Source organism: Cavia porcellus, unplaced genomic scaffold (genome assembly GCF_034190915.1).
Source record: "Cavia porcellus strain 051 isolate PalLab524CR breed Dunkin Hartley unplaced genomic scaffold, mCavPor4.1 scaffold_1, whole genome shotgun sequence".
Classification (NCBI taxonomy): Eukaryota; Metazoa; Chordata; class Mammalia; order Rodentia; family Caviidae; genus Cavia; species Cavia porcellus.
This window is the reverse complement of record NW_026947484.1, coordinates 135,412,745-135,432,521: the sequence shown is the minus strand read 5'-3', so window position 1 is coordinate 135,432,521 and position 19,777 is coordinate 135,412,745. Positions and strand designations below refer to the sequence as shown.

The following is a 19,777-nucleotide window of genomic DNA, read 5'->3' as shown; positions in this document are numbered from 1 at the left end:
CTGGTCGTGGTTCCACTCATCTCTTCTACCCGAAGTCACCATCCTCGGTTTCCATAGATACCGAGGCAGCGTCTTTATCCCTCAACCATCACTGCAGACCTCCAGGGAGTTTGGGCACAGGGCATGGATTTACAAGGGTCCTGCGTCCCAGGCGGACGCGCCTTCCTCACAGGTGTTCAGGGAGTTCCCGGGAGGGAAGGAAGGTGCTTTGAGCATCCGGAGGAAGGAAGGGGGTGCCTGGGTACCGTAATTTGCATCCCCGCAGCTCTCTACAGCCAGCCAGCAGGTTGCTTGGGGTCCCCGAGGCCCCGCCCAGGCCCCGCCCAGGCCCCGCCCCCAAACTGGCCCGCTCCGCCCCGCCCTCCCCGCCGGCGCCGGTAGCTCCCCCAGCTCGTGGCGCGGGCCAGGGGACTCGGGAGCCCGCCGCCGGCGCCGCAGAATGGGGCGCTTCCGCGGGGGCCTGCGGTGCATCAAGTACCTGCTGCTCGGCTTCAACCTGCTTTTCTGGGTGAGACTCTAGCCGGCTGGGCCGGGCAGGGCTGGGCCGGGCAGGGGCGGGGCGCGGTCGGGGGTCCCCCCTGGGAGGTGGCCTCCCCGGAGTCCAGCCAGGCTCTCCAAGAGGGCAGGGTGTGAAACTGGCTGAGACGGGAAGGCAGACAAAGAGGGAGGGGACGGGTGGAGGGGGAGAGGTCAGAGACCGCGGTATGAGCAGCGAGAACTGATGAGAAGGGAGAGCTGGTGCTGCTCTTCCCCGGGAAGACCCCTCTGCCTGGCTGTTACCATCCGGCCGGTGCGGGTCCCCAGTTCTCGCCTCCACAGGACGCGGCCTCGTGTGCACACACACCCCCTTTCCGCTTGCTTCCCCCCGGAGCCAGGCGGCCTGGCCCGGGAGTTGGGAGGGAATCCCTACCCTGAGCCACCTGGGGTGGCGCCCTTCATAAGTGTGTGGACAGCACCTGCGCTGGGGGTGTGCTTAGGAAATAAGGGGTAGGGGTACAAACTACGGGGGTGGGAAGGGTCATCTTTTTCTGGGCGTTAGGGGAAGGTTGCGCTTGATGAGGAGGGGGTGAGTGCTTTCCTGTGAAGGTGGGGAGTCGAGAGCTTTCAAAAAGCAGCCTCGGTTTTCCACAGCCCTCACCACAGCCACCCCATCCCCCAGCTCAGCTAAATGCTAATGCCCCCCGGAGATGATCTCATTCAACTTTGCAGTGTTTTATTCTACTGACAACATTCTGAGGGACAGCAGCTCGCAGAGAGATAGGCCATTATTAGGGCGTTTTTTTCAACTGGACCATCCCTAGCTCCCCGGATACTCTGTCCCGGGCCCTGGAGAACTGTGAGAAAAATCCGAACACTGACTTTTTCTGCTCACTGTCTCTTAGGCTTTCTTAGGAGAATGCCAGCCAGTAGGTTTGCTCAGATAGAGCCTGAGGGAAAATGCAAGTCTCCTTCGGTGAAGAGGTACTTAAATGGGGGAAGAAGTGGCAGGGGCCTGAGTGTTTTGAAATCCCTGGGCTAGAGGAGGAGGTTATCCTGTTGCTCTGAGGAGGTTGTCTTCCCATAACTGCAAGTGATTAATTATTGAATGCAGGGATCCGTTTGTGGCTGCCAACCAATTAGTCCAGATGTCAGGGCTACCTTAACAACTGCAAGCTCTCCAAAGGCCATCTTCAGCATTCTTCAGCAGTAAAAGATGAGGAGGCACAGTGTGGACAGCCTCTGCATTATAGGGACACTTTAAGTTTTGTGCCCGGGGCACTATATCCAACAAACTATACCAAGGGGCACTTCTCAGACTCTTTCCGCACTCCATTTGGTAGTAGTCTGACTTAATTGTAAAACCTGTCACTTAACCCAAGGTTGGTTGTCCACACTGTAATCCCAGCTGGTGGAGATACTGAGGCAGAAGAAGAATCACAAGTTCCAGGCCTGCCTGGGCAACTTAGTAAGATCCTATCTCAAAATCAAATTTAAAAAGGGCTAGGCAATAGCTCACAGGTAGAACACTTGCCTAGCATGTGTGAGGCCCTAGGTTCAATCCCCAGCACCATACACACATACATACCCTCTCCCTTATAGGCTAAAAAGCTGTTAATTATAGAAATCATGCCACAGTGATGCCCTTTATTCCGATTGTTTACAAATTCAAGTGAAGTTTCATCTCAGCCTGAGAAGGAGTTATTAGGCTGGGTTCAGTTCTTATTTAATACCTGATGTTGTGCCAGCCTTTCAAGGCACAAGTGGAAGCACTTGCTGGATGTTTTCAGTGTGTCACAGACAGCACTAAACACATTAAATTCAGTATTACAGTTCATCCTCATGACAGTACTGATGTTCATTACCCCCATTTTTACAGATGAAGAAATAGCAGCTCAAATAGATCACACACCTAAGACTAGAAGAGGTGAGACTCAAACCCTGCCTATTTACTCAAAATACTTTGGTACATTCAGTTAACCAGGGGTTCTCAAAAGTGCAGCTTTTAGACGAGCAGCATCAGCATCTCTGGGGAATTTGTCAGAAATGTACATTTTCAGCCCTTCCCAGGCCTGCTGAATCAGAAACTAGGGAAGGGACCTAGCAATCCATTTTGACAGGCCATCCAAGTAATTCTGATCGAAGGGGAAGTTTAAGAAGTGCTATTCAACAATTACTAAATACAGAACCATTTATAACTATAATACACTGTTCCCTACACCTCTAGTCTAATTGAGGAAAGGAGACCAATGCTTATAGAAGAACAAAAATAGATATATAATCAAGTGACATTTCACACTGTTGATCAAAAACATGGCAAGAAAGCAAGTTTGAGGTTTCCCATCGTTAGCCACTGAGGTCACAAACAGCCTTTTTCATGTATGATCTAATTAAGGAGTTCAGAGAAGAGTTCATAGTAACGGTAAGGAGCCTGGAAATGTCTCTTGAAGACAAAGGCAGAAAAATGACTCTTAAAGGACTCAGGATGGAGGTAAGCAGAGGCAAGCCCCTGGTACATACCATTGGAGGAGCAGAGAAAGGGGAATGTGAGCCGCTAACCAAATGATGAAGCCAGAGGCCAAAGTGCAGAGGTCTCAACCAGGTGGTGCTCTCACACATTATTCTTACTCCTGCAATTGGTTTTTCATCTGTACAACTGTAGTAATACAGTTATTGAAAGGATTAAAAGGATTATGTAAAGTATCTAACCTCAACTTTCTATGAGCCTCATATATAGTAAGTGCTCAAAGCTGTTTATATTCTTTATTAAGTGCCTATTACAGGAGGCATTCAATGAATGTCAGCTCTCTTTCTCCAGATTTCCTTCATATTGGTGAGTAGTACATATGTATGCCAAATGACTTGCGGCCTGGCTTCATTTGGGGATAACTACACATTATCTTCTCAAGTTATACTTGTGGATTTTTCTTGCTAGAACTTGGAGCCCTCTAAAAGCAAGAATTTGTTTCTGTTGTATTCACAGCTACATCTCAGCCCCTAGAACAGTAGCCCAGCACATAGGAAACAATCAATAAATATTTGTCGAATGAATTAATGAATCTGCAGTTTAGAAAAATAGACATGAATAGCTTTTTGATATGCATAATCAGTTATTGACTTCATCTGGAGACTGGGCCCATGCTCCTTCCCTATACATTGTTCTTTGCTTGCATAGAAAAGTCCAGTAGGGAAATGTGGGGACCCCTCGCCCCTGGTTCTCCAGGTGCAGGAACAGCAGCAGGCTAAGCAGCTTTCCATGTCTACCTGTACAACCAAACAAAAGGAGCAAACCAAAATAAGTGCCTAAAAACTTGGGGAAGAGCAGTTGTGTGAGATAAAATATGCAAATGTCCATCTTCCCAAAAGGAACTTAATCACAAAAAAGCCCCACCCTAGCTTCTGACACTCTTGTTTCCCAGTTGGAGAGCTTTTCTGGAAGGGCAGGCCTCAGCTGTAACTTAAAATGTAACATGTGCACACACTCTTAGATTCTGCCTTTCTGTGGTATGAGTTTTCTTTCCCTAGGTGACAGCAATTCCTGTCCTGTTAGGAGAAGGCAGGCAGAGGCAGTTGGTATGTTTTCTGATCAGTTTGACAGATTGATTCACAGCCGTCTGGCAGCTGGGTTAAGTTTCCTTCAGCTCTGCTCCTGGATTTCTAAACATCCAGCCAGTTCCTATGAGAGTCAGCATAGCCCTCCCTGGCCCAGGGCCACCAACTATGTTTACCACTGAATTTTTAAAACAAAAACCAAGCCTAGCCTTTGACTCTAGTAAATTAATTACTGGTATCATGGTTGATGTCTACCATGAAACTCTTCCTTACATCTGTCAGTCACTGCAATCAGATAGCATATATTCCTGTGACTTGAAATCACCTTCATTTTTTCCCCTCCGTTGCATGGCAATATAAATAAAACATTACAACCCACCCCACCACATATGTTGGTTTAAAGAAAAACCTGGGCCCTGTTTATTCCTTGATTTATTGTGGTCTACTCAACATTTTCCTATCATTGTGTTGTTCTAAGCAGCTCGGTGTTACTGCCCAACAGGAAGCAGAGCCGTTCTTTGTTGAAAGTCATATCCCATTTATGGCAAGTTTGAAGTTGTTCCTCTTTTTTTCTCACTGTGAGTACAACAGCTTTGAATTTTTACTTAGTGACGTCTGGCAGGTGCTTGTAGGAAAGACAGTGTCTGGTTGGCATGGGAGTAGAAGGAATTTGACTTGGACAAATCTTATAGCCGTCACCTTCCCCTCTCTCAAACTTACTACAACAAGTAACTTCAGATCAGTCACCTTTTCAAAAAACTGAGTTATTTAAAAAGTATCCTTTGGTGTCCATCCAAATGCTAGACCACCCCAGAAAGCAGATGGGAATTTCCGTAGCCTCACTGCAGGATAGTCTTGATTCCTGTCAAAACAGAAGAGAGCAGAAGTGGCCAGCCTTCCCTAGGGTGGACAAGAGGGACCTAGTTTGCTAAGAGGAGCAAGGACTCTAGGGTAGGGCCAGCCCAGAGGGGCAAGAGCTATAGTTCCAGCGGTCAGGTAGGCCTCAGACAGGTCTATGCAGTGTGGCAATTTAGATCCAGGAATTCAAAGCCTAGAAAGCGGACACTGGTGCCACACTGCCTGAATTTATTCCTGGATCCATGACACACAGGAGACCTTGAGCAAGTTGTTTAATCTGTTTGAGCCTCAGTTGTCTCACTGGTAAAATGGACCCAATTAGAACCCATGTCAATCTCTGATCTTTCTGCAAATAAAATGAGTTAATACATGTAAGGTAGTATCTTCTATGCACCTAGTAGATACTGGATAATTTATTAGCAATAGTGAAATTTAAATACTAGCAGTACAAATAGAATCTAGCATCCAGGAGGCTCATTAAGGTAAGGAGAAATAAGTGTCCTACATCCAACTAACCAGAGAAGAAAAAGCTTTGCAGTGTGTCATGGTCAGAGTCAAAAGGAGAGTCCTTCTTTTACAGTCAGTTCACTCAGCACACTTGTAGTGAGCACCTACTATGTGCCTAACATCCTGCTAAGTGCAAGCAGTTCAGAGATGATTAAGAACAGGCAGTTCAGAGATTACAGAACTAGATCCCAGGGCACTTGTGCTGTACTTAGAATCTGATTTTCCCTCTCTGGTCTTTGCTCCTTGACAAGGTTGTGTGCACTCAGAAGAGCTAAAGCAGAGTTTTGGTTCTCTGCTTTGCCCCTGTGCTGCCAAGGGGAGGCAACAGGAAAGCCTTCGGCAATCACTGCCTCTTGAACTCTAATGTGCTTTGGCTAATGCTGGTGCTTTAGGGGCTACACATTGAGAACTGCTGTGCTAGATGTGGCTTAAGGTCAGAGACTCACAAGAGGAACTTGTTTCTGGATGGAACAGGGAATCTCTTCCTCTTGACTTGCTTGCTTTTGGCAATCCTTTTAATTCTCTTACTCATTTACCATTATTGATGGTTTTTCTTTTTTAACTCTAATACTTGTTGATTTCTAGAATTACTGTCGACTATTGCCTTTCACTGGTTATCCTAGAATATGATCCCTGAAGTATCTTTGGGTCTACAACCATGTATGGAAAAAAAAAATAACCTCTATTTCCCAACCTTAAAATTGACAGTTAATAGGAAGAGATCCCAGTTGTTGATTCTTTGCAGTATTTTCCATGCAATCAGGGTTTTGTTCATGAAGTCTTTACCTACATCTGTGTGTTCAAGAGTTCTACCTATTCTCTCTTCCAATAGATTTAACAGTTCTGTTTTAATATTTAGATTTGTGATCCATTTTGATTTTAGTTTAGTGCATGGTGAGAGACATGGGTCTAGACTAAAGTCTTCAGCTTGTGGAAAGTCCATTTTTGCAGCACCATTTATTAAAGAACCTGTCTTTCTTGCAGTGAACATGTTTGGACCCTTTTTCAAAGATAAGGTAATTAAGTATATTTTGAGTTGTTTCTGTATCTTTTAGTCTGTTCCATTGATCTTCAGGTCTCTGCCAGAATCATGCTCTTTTTATCATATTATCTCTGCAGTATAATTTCAGGTCAGGGGTTGTGATGCTCCCTTCCTTGCCTTTGTTGCCTAGAATTGTTTTTGCTATTCTAGGTCTCTTCTGGTTCCCAATCACCAACAGAATGAAAAGACAACCCACAGAGTGGGAAAAAAGTTTATCCAATTGTTCCTTGGACAAAGGACTAATATCTAAAACATATAAACTAATATCTAGAATGTATAAAGAATTGAAAAGAAAGTTTAAAGACTCAATCCAAACGTGGGCATTTGAGATAAATATACACTTCTTAGACGAAGAAATAACACCAGGCAAATAAATATATGAAAAAGTGCTCAACATCACTGGTCATTCTAGAGATGCAAATTAAAACAACACTGAGATTCCATTTCCTTGTAGAAAGTTATCAATAACAAATGCTGGAGAGGCTGTGAGGAAAAAGGAACCCTTCTCCACTGTTAGTGGGAGTGCAGATTTGTGCCACCACTGTGAAAATCAATGTGGAGATTCTTTAAAAAAACTAGGATTAGGGATTCCATTTGACCCAGCTATTTCCCTTCTTGGTATCTTGCCCAAGCAATTAAAAGCCATGCTACAGCTATATATGCACCCGCATGTTTATAGCAGTTTATAATTTATATTGAAAACAATGTAAATGCCCATCAATCAATGAATGCATAAAATAAGTGTTTTTTAATATAATGTAGTACTACTCAACCATAAAGAAGGATAAATTTGAGACATGTCTAAGTCAATAGATTCAACTTGAGACTGTACTCTTAAGTGAAAATAAATCAGACAAACCTGTGTAAATATTGCATTGTCTCTCTTTAGTTTCAGTGAGAAACTGAAAGTGTAAATAAGGACTATGTATGTATGCTGTGAAATAGGAAGCAATTGTTCAAAAGGAAAGGGGAAATAGGGAGGAGGAAAGGGAAAAGAAAGGGGAAAAGGAAAGAAGGAAAAGAAAAAAGAAGAAAAGGAGAAAGCAAATACAAAGTTTGGCAAATAGAAAGGGGGAGGGGTTGAAGGGAAGGATGGGAATGGGGGAGAAAAGAATCAATATATATGAACAGGTACAAGTTACCTATGATGAATGTAATCATTATGTATATCTAAATTGTAGCAATACACTTAATTTAAAAATTGACAGTTAATGATACAACAGACTATTCTTCTCAAGCAAGTGATGTCATACTAACCACTGAAGCAAATCATATCATAGTTGTTAGGGATTAAGAAGTAGAAATTAAGAACAGAACAAACTCAGAAAGATCACACTTATCCAGTGGACTGGAAGAACATCTTACAGATGAACTGTGGTCTGTCATGGCCTGCTTTTTTCATCTTCTTTGGCTTTGGTTTGGAACAATATAACAATGCCAATGAACATTTGTTTTAGTTTAAAAAATGCTTACATATGCCTTCCTCCATCTGATGATGTGTCAGCAATCCAGTGAAATGGTATAGATAACCCCATTTTTTAGATAAAGAAACTAAAAGTCAGGCATGGTGGGTGATATGTGCCCATTCTGATTTTAAACTCCAATTTCCGCCCCCCCATTGTATTAATTTATTGGATATAGAATATAAACTATAAGAAAGGATATTGGCTTGGAAAGTGTGAAGTCTGTGAGATGGGTGATCATACTGAGTGTCAAATCTAGTCCTGATCAATTCTAGAAATGTGGATGATGAGTCAGCAATGCAATGAAATGGTATAGATATCCCCATTTTTTAGGTAAAGAAACTGAAAAATGCATAGAATATTCTGGCAAATGGCAGAAGCAAGAGAAAAGTCGAGAACACTTAACTGATAAGTTTAAAGCAGAGGAAAAGTAAGATAGAAATTGAGAAAGAATATATATCAAGAGGTAGTTTAATCAATTTAATATCAACAGCAAAGAAAAATAGCAAGCACTATATAAATGTAAGATATATACTGGCTGCTTGCCTAAGCATATTTTTGTATTAACTTCTTTAATCCCACAGCAATCCTTTGAAATAACAGCTACTTCATCTGCAGGTTACATATAAGAAGACAAAGATAAGGAAGTTTAAGAGACTCATCCAAGTCTCAGAACTGTGGCCAAGCTGGTGTGTGGCTCCAGACAGCCCTCCTAACCATGCAGTCTGGAGACCAACAGGGAGGGAGAGTTGAGGCTCAGACAAGCATGTGACTTCTAAACCTGCACTATCCATTATGGTGGTTGTGCCACTGAGCACCTCTAGCTATTTAAATTTAAATTAATTAAAATTAAATAAAATTTGACATCTTTAGTCCCACCAACCATTCAAGTACTCAATAGCCAGAAGTGGCTGGCATTTATAGTATTGGCAGCACAGAGAGAGAATGTTTGTATCATTGGAGGAATTTCTATTGGGCAGCTTAACCTGAATAGAATTAGTTTTTTCTTTCACAGATAAATCTTTTAACATCATTTTCTTATCAGGTCCCAAAAAAATTAGAGAAAGCAGAACATCGCTATTGTAAAAGGCCACTAACCTTCTAGTAGAGATAGTTTAGAAAACTCAAGGGAATCCAAGGTGTCATGGAAAGCAGGTGCATACAGCCAGTAAATATTAGTAGAAGACAGCAGAGAACTAAGTTATTAGTACTAGGGGAGTACCACTTTGAAGATGAAGGTTTCAGTCTGAATGTAACATTACTGAATCTACTAACATAATAAGACTCAATTTGGGGCATTCACTATGCTATGTGTATAATAGGAATTCACTTAATCTCTTAAGGAGGAACTAGTTATACCTCCCCTAGGCAGAGGAAGAAGTTGAGGATGAGAGAGGTTAAGTGGTTTGCCCAAAGGTTGCAGGACTAGAAAGTGATAGAGACTGATTGAAGTCCAGGTGCCTAGAACCTCCCTTGCTGTCATCCGCTATCACTTCTGTGTGCCACAGTGCTGTCCATACATGATGATGTATTTACTACCATCAGTCTATGGGCATCACTGTTCAGTCTGAACATTCTGAAGGGGTAAAATTAGAAGACCAGGTGGCAAATGTTACAAAATATATATTAAGGTCTGCACCCAATCTTATGCACATTGAAATGGTGACTTGGAATTGGCTTTAAAAGGGAATGGGAAAAACAAGGGAATTGAGCAATGGCTGTAAAACTCCTCAGCAGGGTGGGTGTGGCCGAGGGGCACGTAGAAACCTGCTGCCACTCCGCCCTTGGACCCATTTGCGGTCCCAACAAATACCACAGTCTGCCTAGTCCCCTGTGAATGGGCCACTGCCTAAATAGGGCCAGGTAAGAGTAATGTTAAGAAAAATATCTACAGAGCACTGACCTAGATTTTCATGACTTCATTAGACTCCATCCAAACTAATTGCTTACTATCAGAGTATTTGACTTGTTCTGAAATGAGTTCTATGAGACACATTTTTTTCCTGCTATTGTTTCTCTGTAATAGAACTGGGTACAGATTATTGATTACCAATATCTAAGAATTGGTGTATGTGTTCTAAAGTAGTACTCTCAGTCTCCTTGAAGAATATCATATAAAGCTGAGATAAACAGTTTAATACCTTTGCTTATATGAGGCTCGGTATAGATGAGATGGATGTCACAGTAGCCACTGTATTGTGTGTTCAACGGTGAGCCTCAGATAAGGCCCAGCTTGATGCTCTAAGGAGGAAGTTCAGAGACAATAGGGAAGACCATTTTTGATGCCTAGGGCTTCTCCCCTAAATGGCAGAAAGCAGACATATAGTTTAACGTACTTCTTGTATATTTGACCTTCACTTGATAAAGCCATCTGCTCACTGCAGTCATTAGCCAGTGGCTCATGGTATTTTGCTGTGTAGAGAAAACCACAAAACCATCAGCTTTCTCCTAATTCTTCTGTCTCCACCTCTCCTGTTCCTTTTATTTACATTTCTCGTAAGATAGAAGCATTATGTACAACCACTAAATAAACACAACGTACTTTCCACTGTCCACAGGTAATTTAAAAAGCTTTTAATTAATTTAAAGAGAGCATCCCAGTTTATTTCCCTTCCCCCTCATCTTGCTTCTCAGCAAGATCAATTGATCTAGGCAAGTTAACTGTCTACAACCTCAACAACAGTATTATTCACTGTAGTTGAGGTGTACTGTTATTGAGGTTGTTATACAGTGTCCTGGAGATGAATAAAACTCTCTTGATTCCGTCAAGGCTCTGATAGTAGCATCCTTCCATCATCACAGAGCATTGCACTGTAAAATATACTCTTACCAAAAAAGTCTTTATAGCACGAGCTTAACTTTGAAAATTCTATGAAGAAAACGGAAATACTATACCTTGAGGAGCTGCAGGGTGTTCCCAGATGAACATAGACATCCTACTCAAATTCACATGTGGCCGTGTCCCTGCCTCCCAGTTCCAGCTCACCTGGTTCTTATGTCCAAGCCAGGGCAGGGCCCCTGGGGGGCCATTTGTATGAATGTCATATGGCGTTCAGTTCGTGTGTTTTTCTGACAAAATTCTTGATTTTGAGAAAATGCCATCTGAGTCTTGGCCTTGCTTTCACTGCATAATAGGATAGTAGTCTTGGGAGCGAGTTTGCCACTCTGAGAAAGTGAGTGTCACCTTCAAAAGCAAATATACTTCTGATGTCTTTGCTAAAAGACTGAGACTGCATTACCCTCCTTGTATAATGGGTTTCAATCAGATCCAGCTTTGTGAGTGCTTGTTATGGTTACAACTAGGATGAGAATTGCTACCAGGAACAGGTATTAGCTTGAAAGCACTTAATGAAAGCTGTAGGGTTGAAGCACCATTTCCAACTTTGTGTGACTCCAACCCAAAGAAGAGGGCCTAACAAAGGAATTGACTTGTGTTACACGTGACATTCACCCTGGAGAAAAAGAACATAGGATTGATTTTACCTATTCTTTCATCCAAGTATGAAATATATGTGTGTGTGTGTGTGTGTGTGTGTGTTGCTATAATCATATAAAAGATTCATATGCCTGGCTAGTAAAATGTATGCACATATTTATGCTTTGTGTCTGTACACTACATTCCACACACATCCCTGCAGACTTAACAAAATGCAGAGCTGATACTATATGCTCTATTTTTGTTTTCATTTACTGTGGGCAGATGCTTTGCTGAGTATATTCAACATTGTGTTCACACGGCACCTTCAAAGGTATCTACGATGTTTTCTAGGTGTTAATGAATTTGAAAATAGTACTTTGTGAAGTTTTCCATTGGAGAATTATAAAGGAGATTGCTCACAATTTCTCCTGTCAACCTGTCTTAGTTAACGTGACATAAAAAGATAATACTTTGCCCTGGGTTTAATCGGGGGACAGAAAGAAGAAAAGAAAGAAATACTATGGATTGGGTAGCTTAAAAAACAGAAAGTTACTTCTCACAGTTCTGGAGGTCAGAAGTGTACATCCAGTCTCAGTGTGCATGGTCAGGTCTTGATGAGGCCTCTTCCTGGCTCGTAGATGGTCCTTCTCACTGTGTCCTCGTGGTAGAGAGAAAATAGGCTCTGGTGTCTCTTCTTATAAGTCCTGCCTAAGGGTTCCACCCTCGTGATCTCATCTGATTGTCTCCCAATGGCCTCACCTAGTACCATCTCACTGGGAGGAAGGATTTCAGTATGTGAATTTGGGGTTAGAGAGGACACCATTCTGGACCATAGCATAGCTTCATTGGTACCTTTCTGTAGGTCTTCCATGCCTTCATTTAACAAATATCCACAAGGCACAGCAGAAGGTATTTAGAAGATAGCAACACAGACCCAGTCCCAGCCCTCACAGAGCTCAAGCTGAGGAAGGAAACCACAGAAATGTTTAAGTAGAAATGGTTATGTGAGCTATGAAGGCAGGCACATATCTAGGACAAAGTAATCATTGTCAAGGAAGTAACCTTAGAGCTGAGAGCTGTGAGTGGGTGTCAGCCTGACGGTAGATGGCAAGGGGAGCAGTCTGGCCCTGAGAGCATTGGGAGCAGCAGCCTGTAAGAGGGAGATGGAACTGAAACAGTGCCCAAGACCCTTGAGCACAATCCCTTTTTCTCCCCCTTAGATATATAAACAGACGCTTCTAGAACTTTCCTGGGGATACTTTTGACCCAGAAAAGAGGCACTCTGCCGGGTTTTGCCACTAGACACTAAAGTAGCATGCATTGCTCTTTGTGATCCCAATGGCCAGTGTCTGGGTAGAGAGGGCTGCAGCTGGAAGCCAGCTCTGTGGTCTGCATAACCCCCTCCAGCTAGACTGATGCCTTTCTAGGGACCGTGTCTGCAAATTCATAAAGCCTCTTTTTTAAAGTGAAAAAATATGTCAAGATAAGACATTTCATTAGCAATCCAAGAATGTAGAAATAAATGCAGAAAACTAAAATTGAAATCTATAAGTGAGCATTGCTTGATGCTAAATGGCTTGGTTTTGATAGATAGTTGTTACTTAAACGAAACTCTTTGCCCATCCACTTTGCTTTAAAATGTTTCAACTTAAGACTTTGGTCTTTTCTTCAGCTTCTTTAGTTTTAGACCACAAACTGTCTTCTCTAAGGACATATGCATACAATTTGCAGTATTTTGTCCTGCAAACTCTCTGGAATATAGTTAGCCACTGAAATAACTTGCCCCTGAGAATCCAGTTACCCTGTATGTAATGACACAGATTTATATGTTGCAATTTCTTTTACAGCATTCTTTTCCTCTTCTTCCTCCTCCTCCTTGCTCCCTCTCTGTCTCCCTGTCCTTTCATGTCTTTTCTTTTTAAGCAATAGACACACTTTTGCCCTTAAGGCCCTATTTTGTCATATTTTCTGAGTCCTCGTATATGGCTGGTCCTTGGAAAAGGAATGATGCCTACAGGAGTGACACTATAAGGTGTCCTGTCAAATTCTAGTGGGCTGGTTCTAGGATTAAATCTTCACCTGTAGCACTGGGTTCCTTCCTAGGCCATTCATTCAGTGGCTTCTCTATAAGCCCCTGAGAACCTCTGGCTCTTCCATGTCTCTGAATCCTTTGCTCATGGCTCATGATGCATGCTCAATAAACATTTTATTTTTTTTAATGACTAACATCAAGGCCCAATTTATGCTGTTGTCTGGCAAAAAGAACAATGTGTCTGGTTGTAATTTTTCTGGAAGCACAGAGAGTAGCACTGGTCTTTGACGCAGGACAGCCCTCAGCAGTTTCTTGGTTGGCGCCACAATTCTTACTGATTCACATGGCGCTCCACAGAGTCCCCTCCCTCGTATTTTCTCTGGTCCTAGGTCAACTAAGGCTGTTATCTTTGGCCCCTTCCTATGTCAGGCACCAGGCAACATTTTGCTCCTGATTGTTCCCATTAATAAGAAATTTCCCTTCCCACCAAGGCCTTGCTGTGAGCTCTCCAAGATGGGGTAGTAAGCTAAGTGGAAGCCATGAGTCATAGCTGCCCCAGCTCTCACTCAAGTCCAAACTCACCTCCCCAGACTGCTCTCTTTCTTCAACACAACATTTAGGTAAGAAAGTAAAGTTCTTCCCTGTGCACAGATGTCCAACTGGACCTTTCTCTCCCTCTGTCTCTTTATGACTGCCCCATGATGGTGGCAGAACTTTCCTAGATCTGCTGGCAGTGCGCATAGTCTTCCTCCTCAGCACGCTGCCTGCTTCCTATTACAGTGATTATTTTATATGATTATCGTCTCTGTTGGACTAGGAGTTCTGCCTGTTTCATCATTGTTGCCTTGATGTTTGGACACATACTATCTAATTTTTACTAAGCATTCAGGGAAGAAAGACGAGAAGGAAATGAAAGATGAGGGTTGGGGATAAGAGAAGGAAAGTGAGAGAAATGGGCAGCTTCTCGTTCCTATTTGTTTTAAATTTGACTGAGGTGCACATGTGTCTGTGTGCATAAAAAGGACTGAGATTATAGGAGGTAATTAAAGGATAGGGGACCTTTGGCCTAGTACGGTTAAAATTAGGATTAGCCAGGCTTCTCTCAGTGGACTAGGAAGACCAGCTCTACTGGCCTTACGGAAGGCAAGAGTAGTGTGAATTTAGTACCGCTAGAGTTACTCAACTTGTTCCTGACTGGCATAGGGTTGATGTGAATCTTTCTCAAGAAATTTCTAGTGCATAGCAGACCAGCCAAAGTCCAAGGAACACAGAGCACATTGTGAGCCTTACAGGATAGGTGAGAGCAAAACGATTGATGGCTCTGCTTCTCATCACAGTGGCCCCGGTCCTCACCCACACAGCCCCAGCACAGCCAGCAGCATGCTGGGAGGATTCCCTTCCACACAGTGATGACATTCAGCTAAACCACAGTTTCCTTGACCTAGGAGGAAACCCTTGTGGTTTGGGGTTAGGGGTGCGGCCCAGTAAGTGTAGATTTTTTCCCAGTTGCCTGATAGCTTTAAATTGCAACTTCTCTTTTAATTTTCCATTATGCATCAAACACATCTATGCCAAACTGGACAAATGTATTCCGTCTGGAAGGAAGATCCCAGACGGCTGTAAATTAGAGTTCGTGTGCAGAGATTCCAAAAATGTGGCCTCATGGTAGGGTGTCCCTAGGACCAGTCACCTCCTCCACAGTCTGCTTGGTGGCTGCTGGCTTTGGCCCGGTGCCTCTGTCAATAGATTCTGCTTTGTATTTGGAAACTCTGCCTTTCCGTCAAGTCACCACAGAGTTGCTAAGTTGCTTATGCAGCTTTTCTGTACAGACTTGTCCCAGGTGACCCCCAGTGCTGTTGGGGATGGCATTTGACTGAGGACTAACACAGCAACATCAAGAACCCCAAAGCTGATTTCCTCCCAAGCTAAAGTATAACCCAAGAAGACTCTCCACACTTTTTTCCCAAAATGAACGTTAAAAACTACCATGTAATGCTTTAAAAAAAAAAAAGTGTTAAGGTTTAAAGAGCAATATGTGCTTAATTCTGAAAATTTAGAAAATATAGTAAGAAAAAAAGTCATTGGTAACCCCACCTTTCAAAGATTAATATTATTAATGTCTCAGCATGACTCCCTTTCCATTCCAAGGAAGTCTTTTTTTAAAATGTAAGAGTCTTTTAAAAGTTGATTGAGCCCAGTTCCTGTAGCTGCTCTTCACATTATCCAATTAGTACTTTCCTCTGCAGACTGGAAATTGTTTGTTAGTCACATGGAGAGTCCAGCTGGTAGAGCTCAGCCCCTTTAACTCCTTTTCACTGAAGAAGTCACACAGCATTTGTGTCAGCCAGTCCCAGAGGGAGTTGGCCTTGGGAGACAGAAGGTGAAGGAGGATAAAGTTCTCATAGGAACATAGCCAGATATCCCTAAAGCGTGGTACCAGATCCTGTATAAGCTGCCCCACAAGGAAGAAGGAGTCCATGTTGAAAGGACTCTGGTCTAATCCTGACTTGGACTTTTTCTTATTAAACCTCTACTTCTCTGATTTCCATCCTGTCTTCCTATTGCCAGCATCTATGTGTGTTCTTTCCTGTTCAGGCAGGGGCAGACTCTAAAGTGCTCATCTGGTGATAAGTTGGGACAGTAACTGGATGAATTGGCAGAAGCAGGAGGCTATTTTACTTTTCTGCTTATTTTTCCATCAATCCTGGCACCTAGAAGGTACCTAGTAAATATCTGGTGATGGACTGATACAGTGAAATTTGAGAGTAATATTTGTGGAAAGAGAACACTGTGCCCAGAGCCTGCTTGCTGGCATATGGTTGTGACAGACCTGCAGTGGCAGAAAGGGCTTCCAGCTTTGATGCTGAGTCCCACAACATTCTTAGGGGCAGAAGAGAAGGAGCCCGTGATGACTCTACCAGCCGCCAACCTGCCCAGGCACTGCCTGTGCCAGCCATTCAGCCTCTCCCTGAGCCACACAGCACACAGACCAGGCTTTTTCAGAAAATTATTTTTTCCTTTCTTGCTTTCCATGGAAATTCAAAATAGCAACCAGAAAGGGGGGGGGGGGGAGACAAGATCAGACTCCTTCCCTGCCTGCAAAACTACACTCAGGCAATAACCATGGAGGGAGGTGGGTAACAGACACCACTGCACCAGCATTCTAATTGGAGACCATGCATCAGGAGATGTGGGTGGGTTTTGAGGTTGTCATAATTTTTCTAATTTAGAAAGGCCCTTAATGACCTGGCACCTCAAAATCAGTTGCCTAGAGGCCCAGTATGCCTAGAAAGGAACAATAGGCAGGGAGCAGATGTGGCCAGGGAAATGATGTCGGAACAGTGTTTTTGAGGTGCACCAGGGCCAGGCTGCATATGCCCTACAACCATATGGCAGTCTGGCAGCATGAACAACCCAAAGCCCAACGTGGCCATCACACAGGGCCCTGCAGAAACTCTCCCACCTCTTTAACCCTTGGTTTCCTCCCCTGTAATCCAAGACGGACTAGGTTAGTGGTGAACCTAGGACACACATGCCACAGTGGGCTGTTCATATTGAATGTTCTAAAAGTTTGCCATTACCAGGCTACATGATTTCCACAGGAGCAACTTCTCCCAGCCAGAGTTTACTTGCCCAAACCTGCATGGGTCTATGTACTCTCTCCCTCCCCTTGTAAATGTGGTATCTTTACCTTGCAGCTGGCCGGGTCAGCCGTCATTGTATTTGGACTATGGTTTCGGTTTGGAGGCACCATAAAGGATTTATCATCAGAGGACAAGTCCCCAGAGTATTTCTATGTGGGTGAGTGACTTCAGCTTCCCTGAGCTTTAGCTCAGGTAGGGCTGCCCCTCGGCTCAGAATAAAAATGGAGCTTAGATTTTGATGGGTAGGGGAGGCATCAGGGGCAGGGACAGAGTCAGAAAGAGCAACACTTGAGCCCCTAGACACTTTTTGGGATGTGCCCAGGCAAAGAAGGTGAGAGACTCTTACTTAATCTCCCTTGCTTTGCCTGTTCCATTTTCCAAGATCAAGCAAGGCCAGCAGGTGAGACTGGCCTCTTATGCTACAGAGAAAAGGTCTCCAGGAAATGTAAATAAAATTCATTTCAAAGAGCAAGAAAACTCCCTTTTCATGCTGAGTCAAGTGAGTACACATAAATCTGTTATTTACTACTCTACCCAGGGGAACATGACCCCTGCCAGCTCAGGATTTTATTTTGTGGTGGGAGGGATTGTAACTCAAAATGAAGAGATGACTCAAGATTTGGAGATGCTAATCTCAGTTCCTGTAGTGGGACTGCAGAGAGCTGGGGAGGAGAAAAGAGAATGGAAGCACAAGAGAGAGGGGTCTAAAGAGAGGGGACAGGAAGGCTGCCCTAAGAGAAGACAGGTTGGTGGAAGGGGCTGGCATTGTTGTCCTGGTTTTAATTCCCTTGACTACTTCTGAATCTCTCCTGTGGCCTTTTCGTACTCTCTAGCTAAGTGATGCTGGACTCTAGATTTCACAAAGCCTGAGAGCACTGTCAGTGTTGGCAACGCCCCTGCCTTACTCCCTATTTAAAGAACTGCTCTGGTCATAGAGTAAGCATCATTTGCTGTGTTCTCCATGTCTGAGAAGAAGAAGGGAGCTACAGATCATTGGCTCCAGGTCCCAAAAACAGTGGGATCTCTTCCCTGGGACAGAATCCAGCCCCCACTGAGAACTGTAGTCCTCACATGACCAGCTCAGCACTGGATCCTTTTCCTTCCCAACATCCTTTCTGCTCAGCATCACTCTATGAGAACAGCTGTATCAGGATATGTTAGAGGAAAGTAGCAGAAAACCTCCTAAAGATGAAGATGGATAGTAATAAGAACATCCTATAGTTCATGAAATCTTAGATGCAGTAGTTTGTAAAAATGCCTATTTAGATAACATTAAAAAAGAAGTCATGTATAGGTAGAAATCCCCTATGATGGATGTGATCACTTTGTGTACTAGATCGTACCATTAAATAGAAATGATTTTTAAAAAAAGAAAAGAAAGCATGCTGCCAATTTAATTATGACATACCATAAAATATGAATCCTAATTCCAGAATTGCTAAAATATTTTTAAAAAGAAAACTCTAAATTGATGGAAGTCTGCAGATGGGGCATTTTCAGACTTTGCTCAGGACTCAACAAAGCCACCAAGGTCCCTGCTTCCTTCACTGTCTCTGCTCTGCTGCTCTCAGCAGGATGTCAGATATCTCCCCTCCTCATTCAAATATGACCTGGTGAGCCCTCACAGAGTACACATCCCCATACAGCAACATCCAAGAAGACAAAGAAGTGCCATTTCATATAGCCCTTTCTAGGGATGAATAGAACCATTGTTTCCAGAACTTCCTCAAAAACACATTTCCCCTTGCAGTTTATTGTCAGAATTATATTATATATTCATGCCCAATTCAGCTTGCCCAAGAAAATTACTATAATTAATATTCATGCCTGGCTCTGAACTGAGGCCCAGACTCTCCAGAGGGCTTCCAACACTGAGACAAGATTTAGATTTTGTGACAGAAAGAAAGCAGAGCAATTTGCCATAAAATAAACACCAAAATATTCTTTTCTACTCACACAGTTTCCAGGTGGAAACCCCTTCCATCAAAGCTAACTCACTCACTTTCATGAGGCCTTCTATCTCTGAAAGCTTCTCCAGAAGCATCTTCCTGTCCCAGAGCAGGACCCACGTGTCCCAAGATAAGCTTAGCCTGTGCTTGTCCACGAATTAGCCAATCCCTGGAAAGGGGCTCCAGGAACAAGCAGAGGAAAGAATGGAGAAGAAATGCATCTTTGAAGTCCCACTTAATCCCATGGTAATGGGATTCTTTGCTCTCCAGACATATACAAAAGAAATGTGCAGTGATCAACTGCAGACGGCAGTCACAGCATATGGTAAGCACTATGTGAGAGGTGCAGATGCAAACACTGAGTTAAAAACAACAGAGAGCACTGGAGCTTTAGGACAGGCTTCAGGGTAGGTTTCAGGTAGGACACTGAAGTGAGCCTTTGAAGGACAGTAGGTTTTAGATAGATTGAATTTGGGAGAGCTTTATTCTTGACTCTGAATTAAAGTTGGCAGGTGTAGATGAGTTAATTACCTTGTTTTTCTTCATCTGTGATGAATATACTTAGGTTACTCTTTGGAGGTGTCTTCTTAACCCAATTCTTCCCAGCCATCTACAATAAAATATTCAGGGTGAGCTTTACTTTCCCTCCCTACTCTGAGGTCTGTAGATATATAATGATCATCCCAGTAAAACAGTGAAAATCTTTTGCTTCTGAAATTATAATGTGCTTGTGTGTCACTAGATGTCAACCAGATAGTATCATTCTTGACTAGTAAAGCAAGAAGAATTCGACTTAGGTTTTAAAGACCAGACTGGAGTAGAGGAAGAATGACGG

At 43.2% G+C, this 19,777-nt stretch overlaps 1 protein-coding gene across 1 annotated transcript in view; it reads left to right on the top strand.

Moving 5' to 3' along the window:
• The first annotated feature begins 348 nt into the window (after positions 1–348).
• The window catches only part of Tspan2 (tetraspanin 2), a 44,498-nt gene continuing 25,069 nt past the window's right edge, over positions 349–19,777 (top strand). The window contains exons 1-2 of the mRNA XM_003479259.5: positions 349–508; positions 17,048–17,150. Coding sequence (XP_003479307.1) covers positions 440–508; positions 17,048–17,150 — 172 coding nt within the window. The 5' untranslated portion in view covers positions 349–439. The remainder of the gene's footprint in view (positions 509–17,047; positions 17,151–19,777) is intronic.